Source organism: Neovison vison, chromosome 1, assembly GCF_020171115.1.
Source record: "Neovison vison isolate M4711 chromosome 1, ASM_NN_V1, whole genome shotgun sequence".
Classification (NCBI taxonomy): domain Eukaryota; kingdom Metazoa; phylum Chordata; class Mammalia; order Carnivora; family Mustelidae; genus Neogale; species Neogale vison.
The window spans coordinates 148,772,653-148,788,368 of NC_058091.1; the positions used below are offsets into that span (position 1 = coordinate 148,772,653).

The 15,716-nt window shown below is 41.4% G+C and overlaps 1 protein-coding gene across 1 annotated transcript; it reads left to right on the forward strand.

The window, feature by feature from the left end:
* The first annotated feature begins 9,943 nt into the window (after nucleotides 1–9,943).
* LOC122900401 (olfactory receptor 1F12) lies at nucleotides 9,944–15,217 on the forward strand. Its single transcript, XM_044239048.1, has 2 exons — nucleotides 9,944–9,969; nucleotides 14,263–15,217. The coding sequence occupies exon 2, from the start codon at nucleotides 14,276–14,278 to the stop codon at nucleotides 15,215–15,217; it is 942 nt and encodes a 313-aa protein (XP_044094983.1). The 5' UTR covers nucleotides 9,944–9,969; nucleotides 14,263–14,275.
* Nucleotides 15,218–15,716: the final 499 nt, after the last annotated feature.

Sequence of the window (15,716 nt, forward strand, 5' to 3'; positions counted from 1 at the left end):
TAAGTATTTGACCACTGAACTAATCTCTGGCTCAGGCTGCTGAAAATACAAGGAAACCTAAAACAGTTTGAGCCAATCTCTATTTTCAGACATTAAAATTCTTCTAATTATGGCCTTTTGAGAACAAACCCTATAATCTTGTGAAATTAAATTTTTAACATTATTCACACCTTAAAATTTTAAGTTATAAAGATAAAACTTGTAATCACAGTAAGAAGATATTTGTATTCTCAGCAAGCTAACACATTAAGAGCAATGGATCACTGCCTTTTGGTAACCTTTACTCTCCACTTAGTAAGAGTAAGGACTTAACTTTTTAAAAAAGATTTTGTTTATTAGTGAGAGAATGGCAGTGAGAGCAGGAACACAAGCAGAGGGAGTGGGAGAGGGAGAAGCAGGCTTCCCGGGGAGCAGGGAGCCCGATGCAGGGCTTGAACCCAGGACCCTGGGATCATGACCTGAGCTGAAGGCAGACACTTAATGATGGAGCCTCCCAGACACCCCAAGAGTAAGGACTTATTAAAAGCAGTTTAAAAATAGTCCAAAGTCCCATGGAAAGAACATAATTTTGGAATCTATATGTCTAAGTCTACATTTTGGTCCCATCATTTAAAACTGTGGCATTTCAAGAAAAGAATTTAACATCCCTGTTCCAGAGTGTGTTCACTTGTACATTAACAATAATGTTCACCCTCAGTGGTATGGGAAATAAATCTGAAGAAACAAGACACTGGACTAGCATCGTCAACCAAATACCATCAGAGAAGTGAAGGCTCAACACCACCATTACCTCACTGCTCTACTTCCATCATTAGGTCTAACAAACTGAGAACTCAGGAAATGATTGTCATTTTCATTTGCAGGAACTTAGACAGCAAAAGTGCCCACCAGCCTTCCACCTGTGCAAGCACATCTGGACCAGAGCTGGCCACTCTCACGCATGGAGGCAAGCATCAGACAGTTCAACAGGAGAGTCTTTCAGCTCCTATTGGGTATCATCTTTACAGTGGCAGAATATGTACTTTGAAAAGTAGAGCTGAGGGTGCCTGGGTGGCTCAGTGGGTTAAGCCGCTGCCTTCGGCTCAGGTCATGATCTCAGGGTCGTGGGATCGAGTCCCGCATCGGGCTCTCTGCTCAGCAGGAAGCCTGCTTCCCCCTCTCTCTCTGCCTGCCTCTCCATCTACTTGTGATTTCTCTCTGTCAAATAAATAAATAAAATCTTAAAAAAAAAAAGAAAAGTAGAGCTGAAAATCTTGGACATTGTATATAACACAACATAAGAACACCATGAAAGAGTAGAAGGCAGACAGGCTAGAGGTGTTAGGACCTAAGGAGCAACACTGTGGTGAGTTCCCTGAGTTGCTGTCTTCCCTCTTATATGACAGGACTGATTGTTGGAGAAGCCACCATCCCAGAAACACCAATGGACACAGACCAAAGAAAAATATCAAGGAAGACCTCATCTCAGACCCATGAAAAAATGTTCATCATCACTAGCCATCAGGGAAATTCAAATCAAAACCACATTGAGATACCAGCTTATACCAGTTAGAATGGTCAAAATTGACAAGGCAAGAAACAACAGATGTTGGGGAAGTTGTGGAGAAAGGGGAACCCTCTTACACTGCTGGTGGGAATGCAAACCGGTGTACTCACTTTGGAAAACAGTGTGAAGGTTCCTCAAAAAATTAAAAATAGAGCTACCCTATGAGCCAGCAATTGCACCACAGCATCTTTACCCCAAAAATACAGATGTAGTGAAAAGAAAGGTCCCACCCAAAATCAAGTATGAGGCTCTGTTCTACTCGCCAGTCTAAAATAAGTATTTTTTTTCTCCTTTCTTCCCCCCTCATATCAAGTCTCTTCTGATCTGGTTAGTGTATATTTTTCTGGGGTCATCACTATCCTTTTAGTATTTTGTTCTCTCATTCATCTGTTCTTATCTAGATAAAATGACAAGGTGGAAAAATTCACCTCAAAAAAAGAACAAGAGGCAGTACCAACAGCTAGGGACCTAATCAATATGGACATTAGTAAGATGTCAGAACTACAGATCAGAATGACGATTATCAAGGAGCTAGCTGGACTCAAAAAGAAAAGCATGGACGATACTAGAGAATCCCTTTCTGGAGAAATAAAATCCCTTTCTGGAAAAATAGAAGAACTAAAATCTGATAAATCTGAAACCGAAAAAGCTATTAATGAGGTGCAATAAAAAATGGAGACTCTTACTATTAGGATAAATGAGGCAGAAGAGAGAATTAGTGATATAGAAGACCAAATGATGGAGAATAAAGAAGCTGAGAAAAAGAGAGACTAACAACTACTGGACCACAAGGGGATAATTCAAGAGATAAGTGATACCATAAGATGAAACAACATTAGAATAATTGAGATCCCAGAAGAAGGAAGAGAGAGAGGGGCACAAAGTATATTGGAGCAAATTATAATAGAGAATTTCCCTAATTTGGTGAAGGGAGCAAGCATCAAAATTTAGGAGGCACAGAGAACCCCCCTCAAAATCCATAAAAATAGGTCAACACTCCATCATCTAATGGTAAAACTTACAAGTCTCAGTGACACAGAGAAAATCCTGAAAACCAGCTCGGGACAAGAGATCTGCAACATACAATGGTAGAAATATTGGGTTGGCAGCAGACCTATCCACAGAGACCTGGCAGGCCAAGAAGGACTGGCCTGATATATTCAGAGCACTAAACGAGAAAAACATGCAGCCAAGAATACTATATCCACCTAGGCTGTCATTGAAAATAGAAGGGGAGATAAAAAGCATCCAGGACAAACAAAAACTAAAAGAATTTGCAAACACCAAACCAGCCCTATGGGAAATATTGAAAGGGATCCTCTAAGCCAAGCGTAAAGGTAACATACACCAGAAAGGAACAGAAAAAATATACAGTAACAGTCACCTTACAGGCAATACAATGGCACCAAATTCATATCTTTCAATAGTTACCCTGAATGTAAATGGAATAAATGCTCCAATCAAAAGACACATGGTATCAGAATGGATTAAAAAAAAAAACACAAGACACATCAATATGCTGTCTGCAAGACACTCATTTTAGACCCAAAGACACCTCCAGATATAAAGTTAGTGGGTGGAAAATATTTATCCACACTAATTGACATCAAAAGAAAGCTGGGATGGCAATCCTCATATCAGATAAATTAGGCTTTGTACTGGCACAAAAACAAACACATAGATCAATGGAACAGAATACAAAGCCCAGAAATAGACCCTCAACTCTATGGTCAACTGATTTTTGACAAAACAGGAAAGAGACAAAACTTTTGACAAAACTGGACAGTGGAAAAAAGACAGTCTATTCAACAAATGGTGTTGGAAAAATTGGACAGCCACATGCAGAAGAATGAAACTGGACCATTTCCTTACACCACACACAAAAATAGACTCAAAATGGATGGAAGACCTCAATGTGAGACAGGAATCCATCAAAATCCTTGAGGAGAACACTGGCAGCAACCTCTTCAACATCAGCCTCAGCAACTTCTTCCTAGAAATGTAGCCAAAGGCAAGGGAAGCGAGGGCAAAATGAACTACTGGTATTTCATCAAGATAAAAAGCTCTTGCACAGCAAAGGAAACAGTGAACAAAACTAAAAGACAACTGACAGAATGGGAGAAGATATTTGCAAATGACATCTCAGATAAAGGGCTAGTGTCCAAAATCTGTAAAGCACTTACCAAACTCAACACCTAAAGAACAAATAATCCAATCAAGAAAAGGGCAGAGGACATGAACAAATATTTCTGCAAAGAAGACATACAAATGGACAACAGACACATGAAAATGTGCTCAACATCACTCGGCATCAGGGAGATACAAATCAAAACCACAATGAGATACCACCTCACACCAGTCAGAATGGCTAAAACTAACAAGTGAGGAAATGACAGATGCTGGCGAGGATGCGGAGAAAGGGGAACCCTCCTACACTGCTGGTGAGAATGCAAGCTGGTGCAGCCACTCTGGAAAACAGCATGGAGGTTCCTCAAAAAGTTAAAAATAGAGCTACCCCACGACCCAGGAATTTCACTACTGGGTATTTACTCTAAAGATACAAATGTAGTGATCCGAAGGGGCAGGTGCACCCGAATGTTTATAGCAACAATGTTCACAATAGCCAAACTATGAAAAGAACATAGATGTCTACCAACAGATGAATGGATAAAGAAGATATGATATATATAGATAGACAGATAGATACACACACACACACACACACACACACTCAAACACAATGGAATACTCTGCAGCCATGAAAAAATGAAATCTTGCCATTTGCAATGACATGGATGGAACTAGAGAGTATTATGCTATGCAAAATAAGTTAGAGAAAGACAATTATCATATAATGTCTCTGATATGAGGAATTTGAGAGGCAGACCAGGGGCATCGTGGGGGGTAGGGAGGGAGAAAAGGAACCAAGATGGAACTGAGGAGAGAGACAAACCATAAGAGATTCTTAATCTCAGGAAACAAACTAAGGGTTGCTGGAGGGGAGAGGAGGGGAGTGGGAGGGATGGTGTGGCTGCGTGATGGACATTGGGGAGGTATGTGCTATGCTGAGTGCTGTGAACTGTGTAAGACTGATGACTCACAGACCTGCACCCCCTGAAACAAATAATATATGTTAATTTTAAAAAAGAAAAGAAAATTTTAAAACTTTTAGACATTAACCACTGTATTCCAGAAAGCCTGTGGCCCCTTTCCCACCCCACCAATGCCAAGCTGATGTGATTTCATGGCAGCCTGGTGGAGATGCACAAATGTTACCAGCACCCAGGAGTAATGTGGCCACGCCTGCCCCCTGCTGTCGGTGAAGGCTCTGTGGGGAGGATTAAGGAGGCACCTATGTCCCTCCCAGCCAGTGTGGTATTAGCAGAGCCCTAGTGGGTTTACACTCCTGGGTCCCACAGGGCTGAAGCAAACAGAAACAATTCCTAACTGGCTCTCTCCCCCGGGGCAGCAAACTGACACACCCACATATTCTGTGAAAGAAGCCAATTTTCGGATCTTAATAGTTGCATTGGAGTGGGGTGGGGGGGTTGTAAATGAACACCCACCTAGGGGCCAACTGCAAGGTTTCCAAAGTCCTGGAGGCCGACAGGTACCATCTTCACTGTGCACCTGTGGGTCTCTGTGAAAGGAGCTCATGCACACGTCTAGCGTTTCAGCTTTTGTAGCGGCTGCCTAGAGGACACATGACTCCAAAGCCTCACTCTTGTGGCCAGTGAGGCTTGCGTTCCTGGGTTCGACAGGACAATAGCAAGACAGAGACAATTCTTCATAGCAATGCAGAGAGAGCAGCCAGACATGCCATCTGCCCAGCTTCCCTTGAAAGAGGTAAACTTACAGACTTTCAAACCTGCTGTCTGATGCCTCCTTCCAATCAGTCTACATCAAGGTGTTTTCTGAGATCCATGTCTGGATCCTTTAGGGACATGGACAGGTCCTGGCAAATCCTCCAGTACTAGGGGCTACTTAGAGCAAAATGGAGCAGAAATGTTTCGCAGCTGTTGACCAGCTACACCACTGCCTGGGAGCAAGTCTGAGAGACAGAGACAGAAACAGAGACAGAGGTGGAGGTGGAAGCACAGTTAGGAACTTCTTTAAGCTGCTACATTTTCAGAATCTTTTGTTCTAAGCTTGTCCTTTAATTCACCTTATGAGTTTCACACCCACTTCTCTGGATTTTCCTTCCAGTTGCATTTAGACCCCAACCCTCCACTGCCCAATCATTACATTTTGATGTGCCTCAAACCTTGGTCTTATGTGCTCTTCTTTCTCTAAAATCTCTCCCCATAGAGAGTGTCTATGACATAACCTTATGGCTACAAATGTCTATGACACACAAAAACTTGAAAATCCCTGTTTAGAATCAAGATCTTTTCTATAGGGCCCCAGATTCTTTGTCTTAGTCCGTGCTTTCTCAGAAAACAGAACTTGAAACAAAGATTTGTGCACAAGTACTTAGTACACAATTTATACAGCATCAGGAGTAAAAGGAGGGGAACAGAACAGGGAAGAAAAGTGGGCTTGTCATCAAGTTTGCCACCAGTATGAGTAACTGGGTGCTCAGTCACAAGTATGCCCCTGAAATAGGTCTTAGGGAGACCTATTATCCATCAGCTCCCATTCCCCACTAGTCAAATTTCATTCCATGGGGTACTAACTGCCCCATGACCACTAAGCCGTCTCCTTATCCTCTACCAAGGTGTGGAAGCATTAGAGGAGCTGTAGAAGCCCAAGATGAGACATTGTCAAGTTGCATCCAAATAGAAATAGAGCTCACAGAACTAACTATTGCACCAGTGGTTGAAATAAGAAAAATGTGAGGCTCTGAAGATCTCAGGTGGTACTCAAGAGTCTCCTGAAACAGTCCACCCCTGGCAACATTAAGATCCCTTTGTGTCCAAGCAGAGTCCCTTGCAAGGTTGCTGCCAGCACAATCTCTATAAAATCTTTTTTTTTTTAAGTACACTCCACACCAGGCCTACTGATCAAGAGTCAGATGCTTAACCGACTGAGCCACCCAGGCGCCCCACAATCTCTATAAAATCTTAATGCAAGAGATTTAGTGGAACGCCAGACTGGCTCAGGGGGTAATCTTGGGGTTGTGGGTTCCAGCCCCGTGTTGGGTGTAGAGATTACTTGAAAATGAAATCTTTTTTTAAAAAGAGAGAGGGGCGCCTGGGTGGCTCAGTGGGTTAAAGTCTCTGCCTTCGGCTCAGGTCATGATCCCAGGGTCCTGGGATCGAGCCCCGCATCGGGCTCTCTGCTCGGCAGGGAGCCTGCTTCCCTTCCTCTCCCTCTGCCTGTCTCTCTGCCTGCTTGTGATCTCTGTCTGTCAAATAAATAAAAAATCTAAAAAAAAAAAAAGAGAGAGAGAGAGAGCGATTTAGTAAAAATGCTATGATCCCAAGCTACAAACCAGTCAGAAGCTTTTGACCAAAAATAGATTTGATTTATCCTGAGCTATCACTTTATCCTGTGTCGTTTGCCTGGAAAGGTGGTCCAGACACTTACCCTCAAGAGAACTATACCATTCCTTGTCTTCCTCTTATATAGTCACGGTTGCTCTAATTCCACATGCACACCCAGGCTCCAGATACAGGCCTTCCTTTCCTTGTGTGTAACATCTGCATGACCTACACAGCCACCTACATGATAATCAAGGTCAATCATCCCCCTCCAGTTTCATAACCCCTTTCTTCACCTACTGGTCTAGTGGCATGAGGAGCCCAGAGTAACCATGAGGTAGTCATAGCTTCAAGTTCAGTGAAACCCCTCCTGTGGTAACATTCTCTTCCTTAGGATCAAATCTGGCTGACCTAGAGGTACAGGTATGAGAAATACAAACTCTAAAAGCATATCATTTGGAGAAATGATTAAAAAAATGGGAGGGGTGTAAAAAATAAATAAGTAAATAAATATAGATCTATGTTGATATAGATATAAATATAGATAGATACATTTATATATAGGTTGATTGCAAAACTCCCCACAATTTTGCCCTCCTTCCTGAATCTGTATCTTTTTACCATGTGACTTTTAAGTTTCTCCACCAAGAGGCAGATTCTTTCCCCATCCTTTGAAACTGGTTAGTCTTGTGACTTGCATTGCACAACAGAATGCAGTAGAAGTGACATTGTGCCAGTTTTAAACTTAGGCTTCAATATACCTTTCATGGTTCTACTCTCTCAGAAATCTTCCCCTACCATATGAACATCCTTCTGGAGCATGAGAGATCACATTGAACAGACAGGTGTCATCCCATCTGTAGCCATTCTAGAACACTAAGTCCTAAATGAACCCAGTTACAGGTATGTAGGCGTTTGAATGAGTCTAGCCAAGACCAGAAGAGCTACCCAGCTAAACCTAGCCCAAACTGCTGACTCACATAATTGTGAAATAAATAATGGTTGGTGTCTCAGCTTCTAAGTTTTAGAGTGGTTTTTTATATAGAAAAATCTAACAGATGCACACCCTTTGACATCTAGACACATAGGCTGTAGCACGGGGGACACACTACCATATATGGTTATTTTTCCATGCATATACACCATCCTGGAATATGGCATCCCCAAACTTCTGAGTGTTATCCCCAAGCTGATATATTAGCTGAAGTTTTACAAGGCCATTTCACTTTTATATCAGGCTGAGTGCTGTGTAGGATGAAGTACATGATAAAACCACTGAATCCTGATCATGTGCCCATTGTCTCATCTCCTTTGCCAAAAAAAAACAAAAAAAAAACAAAAAAAAAACCCTCTTGTCTCAGGCAACACTTGACCTTCAGAAGCTCAAGGATGGTGTTGTTTATAGGGTGCTTCAATCAGGGAAGACAAATCCTATATTTAGAGAATAAGTCAACTCATGTTGCAAAAGGTTGTTTCTGGTGAAATGTTGGATATTTGTTGTTTTGGAGCTTCTTGGAAGGTGGAAGGGAGATACGTGTTACAAGCCTTCCTGGGAGTCTGTGAAAATTTCCAGATCTTTTAATTCCTTGAATCTCCCTGGAGGATTATGTGCCACGTACATTATCCCTAGGGTTGCAATTGGGAAACCCACAAAGGGGATAAAGTAATTATTACTGGAGCTGAGGAAGCTTGGCAAGACTGGGTTCTCAAGCACTGCAAAGAAGCTATAAACGCCAGTGCTGGAGAGTCCTGAGGTCACTTCAGCTCTCACTGCACCAGTACACCTGCCCAAGAAGCATCCCATCCCTCAGCCTTGTACATCCTGGAGGAGGGACAACATTCTCTTTTTTAAAACTTTCCCATTACTCTTGAGACTTAGAAGCTAAAGTCTCTTCTTAGAAGATTCCTGATATGAGGATCTGGTAAGTGTGCTGGAAAGTGAGGAGATCTGAGAAGAATGGAGGAAGCAAGTCTTTACCTAAGTAAGACAAGTTCAGGTTCTACTCAAGGCCACCAGGCATTGTCTATCATACAGTAATGCCATTTGTGGACTGAATGAATGAGTTGATTAATAAATGGGAGCCCTCCCTGTGAGGGTGTTAAAGCCTAGATTCAGTAGTGGTTTAGTGAAAAGTGGGTGAGATTTCAAATCAATTAACTCAGGTCCTGGCTCTGTGAACACCCAGTGAATATATAATGAGGATATGTGACCTATATTATAGAGGTATTATGAGGATTAGCAAACTATGAGAGCGTTTACCATGGCATCTAGTACTTGATAGTGGTAAGCTTTGTCTTTATAGTTTTTCTATCTTGGTGAAAATTTTATTATTTTTATACATTTTCAGAATTTACTCAGCAGGTTTCATGTACTTTCCATTGTTTTATCATTTTTCCAGAGTGAAAACATTTGGTTGATAGAAAGTAGAGGGGAGGGGTCTTTAATGTTATCACTGCTACCCCATCCTCATGCACGAATGAAATCAATAAAATCTATGTTTACACATCCAGAGTATTTTCACATGCCCATAACTCCTTCTTCATGTCTCCTATAGATTATCGAAAAATTCTTTCTGTTCCCTCCAGAGCATTTGTTTTCTGGAATATTTCTTTTGTACATTCTCTGTAAATGAATGTTTCAATATTCAGATCAGTTCTTTATCAGAATCATACAAAGAGCTTAGGATAACAATTAACAATAAGCTTGGGTCCAAATGAAAGAACACTAGGAAGATATGTACCTGCAGCTGGAAGAGTTGGGTAAATGAGGACCAAATGCCAATGGACATGAACTTAGCCCAGTCTAGGAAGAGTCTTCAGAACTGAGTTTAGGAAGAATTGCTAGTCAAGAAAGTCAAAGGTGCAAAGGTGAGAGGGAAAATAAATAGGGGATATCCTTTTAGGTGGACAACGCAATTAGCAAAGGAGTCAGAGTTGAAGTAGAATGTTAAATGACTCTCGCTTTTCCTTGAAAATCTACTTTAATCTTCATCTCTTCAGGTAGGTTTCCTCTGTTATTTGGTCCACATAGCATAAAGTGACAAGGGCCCAAATTCTAAATTTTTATATCTACTTTGTCCAAGAACTAAGTCACTTCACTTGGCCATTTCCCCCACCATCTCCAAAACTCCTGGAGCATCAGTGCAGAGACTTTGATGGAAGAAGAGCGGAGACTACAGTGGCTTTTTTCTCTTGGGTGTTTCTCTTGAAGTAGAAGTGATGGATTTACACACTAGTAGCAACTGTCAAGGCAGAGAGGCATTCTACAACTTACGTGTTAAGTGGAGAAAGGCATGGCACTTTGCATCCAGATAACCCAGTCATTTGAATTTGTATGTAGACTGCATTTCACACTTCTGTTATTCAATCACCAGAAAAATAGTTCAACATAGTTTCTCCATTTCCTTTAGTTTCTGTCACCAGACTCTCCACTGCTTTGGCTAAGATACAAGACAATGGCGCTAGGTGGCGAACCAAGAATAGAACCCCAGATGGTGTTGTCTTGCACACTCTGGCATGCAGCTCACCCCACCCAAAAAAACAGCCTCTCTTCACAGGCAAATATAAATCATTGTTTGAGAAATTGGGTTTCCCTAAGCAAAGATGAATAATATACAGTCTATGTGCCCTCCAAAATAGCATGCTGGAAAGGAAGAGTTATGAAAGCAAAACAAAAACAAATATATAAATATTTATATCTATATATGTATTTTCAAATGCTATGTAGGCTGGAATTAAAGTCACTCTAAAGTATACATGCTATCTGATATAAGAAAAGTCTTCTGAGAATTTGAGAGGTATATTCATTTATTCAACAAATACATATTGATCTGTATGTCTGCTGTATTATCAGACAATATTCCACCCATATATTTGTTTAAAAAAAGGATCAGTTTCCTGCTTCTATGGACCTCACATTTTATTGATGCATATCACAAAACAAATAAATTGCTTTATATGAAACAAGAAAATTCCAAGTGGTTGTGATACAAAGACAAAAAGCAATAGAGAATGTCTTGGGGGAAGCTTTAGGTAAGGTGGTCAGAGGATTTCAAAGTGAGAAAAGCCAGGGAGACATAAAGTTTCAGTGTGCATTAGGAAATTCTAAGGGTGGGAAATTAGTCACAGCAAGAGATAAGACTAGGCAGGTAAGAAAGGGATAATGAAGAACCATGTGTGCCATGATAATCGGGAGTTTGGATTGAAGGCAATTGAAAACTATTGGAAATTTTTAAGAAGAGAAGGAGGGAAATTCTTGTTTTAGAAGAATAATTTCTTAGGTAGGATGAAGAAAGATTGAAAGGGGAAGACTACAGTCTTCTTTCCTTACTGCCTGCCCTCCTGGGAAGGAAGACTAATGGGAAGTTTATTGCAAGTATCCACACAGGAGATGAGAGTCTGGCATAGTCTGGACAAAGAAAAGCAGTATGGGTGTGACAAAGTTGGAATACCAACATCGCTTGGTCGTGAACTGCATGAGTCAAGGATAACTCTAAAGTTCCTGGCTTTGGTTTGAAGCTCCTCAAGGATGGAGACTGCCTTTCTTATTCACTGATATTTTCCAATGCCCAAAACAGTGCTTTAGTTGTAATAGAAGTTAAAAATCTATTTGTTTGATAATATTCTAAGTTCCCAAAAATAACATTAACAGAGGTTAATGATTGATTGGAGGTAAGTAAAAGAGAGAGAGAGAAGTCCTGGGCTAACTCCCAAGTTTTCTATTCTTGAACAACTGGACAAACTGTGGTGCTGTTCATTGATAAAGGGCACATGGAGGTAGGAATGGTCTTTGAGCAGGGAGAATATTATGGACTCAGTTTGGGAAGTATTAGACATAAGATGTCTGTAACATCCAAGTAGAAACATCCAGAGAGCACTGGAAATACGAGTCTGAAGATGAGAGAGAATTGCGCCAGAGAAATTATTTACAAGAGAGTAGCATTAAGATAGAAAAGCCATGAGAGTGAATAGAATCATACGGGAATATGGGTAGGATGGAAAGAAAAGGAAGCATAAGACAAAACAACAACAATAACAAAAACAAAACAGAGAAATGCCTACATTTTATGGCTGTCAAAGGGAGTGCATTCTGCAAAGGCAACTGAAAAGGAATGGCCAGAAAGATCTGAGAAAGTTGAAAATAAATCCAAGGAAGTGTTTCTCAAGAAAAGAACTCTAGGAGGTCTAAAAACAAAAGGATTAAGAAGTAAACATTGGGTTTTTCAAGACTCCAAAGAGCAATTCATTAGCATGGCTGAGGCAGCAGCCGAGTGGCATGTAGGTATGAGGAAACGAAGTCCATGAGGAGTTTTGCACTGGGGAGAGAATCAGGAAGATACCCAGAGGTAGACATGGATCTGGAAAGGGAAACCAAAGGTGGGAGAGACCTCAGCTGAAAGTCAGAGTTCAGCAGAGCAGGAGAACATATAGATTACAGAAAGGAGGAGCTGGGGACACCTGACTGGCTCAGTGAGCAGAGCAGGTGGCTCTTCATCTTGGAGTTGTGAGTTTGAGTCTCACGTTGAGGGTAGAATTTACCTATTTAAAAAAAAAAAAAAAAAAGGAGAAGCTGAGGCTCTGGAGACTTGGGACAGGAGGAAAGGAGAGAAGGAATGATGAGTAGAGATGCAGATAAGTTTCCTGTGTTGGTGGCAGAAAGTTGAGCACATCCATCTGACCATGGCTCCATTTTTTCTATGATGTGAAGGGACATACTGGATGTTCAAGGAGGGAAGATTTACAACAGCCACTGTGGAGACTAGAAAAGAACCTGACCCTCCCAGTTATGGCTGGGTCACCAACAACTTGCATTTATTAAGTAATCATTCTTTGCTGAGACTTTTGCACATATTGAATCATTTCATTTGTACAACAACCTTTAAGGCATTTAAGTCATTTAAGTCACTTGAAGTCACTTTTGCACATATTGAGTCATTTCATTTGTACAACAACCTTTAAGTCATTTAAGGCATTTAAGTCATTATCACACAAAGGAGAATTAAGATTGTAAGATTCAGTGCCTTGTAAGATTAAGTGTAAGATTAATTGTAAGATTAAGTGCCTTGGTCACCCAGCCCACAAGTAATGGGGTCTGGTTCCAACTGGGCCAGCCATAGCCCACATTCTCCAAGAACTTTTCTAACTCTCAGGGAGCCCTCCGTTCTTGGGCAACTATCTCATCTGTGGATGTGAATGTTTGTCTTCTTTTTTTTTTTTTTTTTTTGACAGAGAGAGATCACAAATAGGCAGGCAGAGAGAGAGAGGAGGAAGCAGGCTCCCTGCTGAGCAGGGAGCCCGATGTGGGACTCGATCCCAGGACCCTGAGATCATGACCTGAGCCCAAGGCAGTGGCTTAACCCACTGAGCCACCCAGGTGCCCGAATGTTTGTCTTCTTAATTGTTTTCCAGGGTAGTATTTTTCATCTACGTCTTGATCCAAGTTTCAGGAACTTTCCATTGAATTGTGTTTTCTATAACACCAAGACATGCAGCACCCAAAGTAACCACGATATCTTATAAACATGAACCCAGTTTTTTGTAGTTATGGTTAAAATACTACAAAAAAAAAAAACCACTGAAAGGGAATCCTGTAAATGTGCCCCCTCCTTTGATGTAACTTTCTCTGTGTTCTTTTAGTTTTAACTACTAAAACTAAAGTAGTTACTACGTGTGTTATATAACTTTTTAACCATTTTGTAAATAATTTCCTATGTTGCTCATAGTCTTCATGTAAACTATTTTGGGGAGGCTTAATTTTTTTATGCTTGTCAAACATGTTACTGTATTTGTTTTTCGAATTTTAAAAAGCTAAGATGGCTTATCTTCTTATAAATCCTAAATGGTAGATGTCTGACTGGTTTCCAAGCTGGATGGCTCATAGGATATTGGATAAGTATGGAAATTTTTTCTCCTTTAAATCTCAAAGTTTGGCTTACAGTCAGTGTGTCAGACTCATGGATGTGTTCCAACACAGGGCTGGCAGCCAGGAAACCACACAAAGTGCAGAATGTACAAGAGCCACTATTGACATCACAGGTAGGAAGAGGGGAGAGGTACGAAGGTCACTTGGACATCCTGGTGAGGTAAGGGAGGATAAACGAAAAGTCGGCTGATGAAATGGAAAGACATACCCATGGTCAGCAAAGTTCAGGAGAAAGTACCAGAGAGGAGGCAGAATGGCCTAAAGAAAATATTTAGTAAAGGAGACAAGACTAGGTGAATAGACAAAAAAACGTGGGGGAGGGGATTTTTTTTTTCTGTCAAAAGTATTTCATCCCCTTGGTTTTCATGCAGATATATCCACTCAATGGAAAAAGGAAACCAAACCAGTGTCTCTGGATTTCTCCTCTTGGGCTTCTCAGGTTGGCCAGAGCAACAGGCTCTCCTCTTTGTATTTTTTCTGTGTCTCTACCTAACAGGGCTCTTTGGAAACTTGCTCATCTTGCTAGCTATTGTCTCAGACCGTCGCCTCCACACACCCATGTATTTCTTCCTTTCCAATCTCTCTGTGGTAGACATCTGTCTCCCTTCATCTACCGTCCCCAAGATGCTGCTGAACATCCAAGCACAGACTCAGACCATCTCCTACCCTGGCTGCCTGGCTCAAATGTATTTCTGTATGATGTTTGCCAACATGGACAACTTCCTTCTCACAGTGATGGCGTATGACCGTTATGTGGCCATTTGTCACCCTTTGCACTACTCTACCATTATGACTCGGCGCCTTTGTGCCTCTCTGGTGGCTGTGCCTTGGGTCCTCGCCACCTTGAATCCCCTCTTGCACACCCTCATGCTCACCCATCTGCACTTCTGCTCTAACAACATCATCCACCATTTCTTCTGTGATATCAGCTCTCTCTTCCCCCTCTCCTGTTCTGACACCAGTCTCAATCAGTTCATAGTTCTGGCTGCGGTGGGGCTGATCTTTGTGGTACCTGCAGGGTGTATCATGGCATCCTATGTCTTCATCATCTCTGCTGTGATGAAAATCCCTTCTGCTCAAGGAAAACTCAAGGCTTTCTCCACCTGTGGATCTCACCTTGCCTTGGTCATTCTTTTCTATGGCGCAATCACAGGAGTCTATATGAGCCCCTCGTCCAACCATTCATCTGAAAAAGATTCAGCCACATCAGTGGTCTTCATGGTCATAGCCCCTATGTTGAACCCCTTCATATACAGTCTAAGAAACAGTGAGCTGAAACGGGCATTAAAGAAGGCTGTAGGTCAGACCAAAACCATATCCCAGTGATCTGTACTGACTGAAAGGCGTTCAACCGGAAGCAAATCCTCATGGGTTCATCATTTTCATTCTAGTCATAGTTACAAAGCTGTTATAAAATACCTAACTAAACTTGGCAATGACCTAAATTTGCTACCTAATCACAGGCCTTATATATTTGAGTTCCTGAAGGTATTATTGTTGTGGGCAAACACATACAGACGAAGCCCCTGAAAATCACAGTAAGAATATGAGATCAACATTTGAATGCACGGTAAAGAACTCCCGGAGGGCTCAGGTCAACACAGAAACGTACCATGGGGAGTGTGGAATACAGCAGCCCCCACAGGCCTGTCCTCCGGGAGTAGACAGGAGTGATGTAACCACACTGTCATGCATGAAAAACAGTAGAGAAGAAAACTATTATGTAATAAAAGGTTCAAATCATAACTGCAATGAGAGGTTAAAGAGAAAAGATATTGGTGAGGGTATGAGAGGTCAAGCAAAGCTTTGAGAAAAAAGCCACACT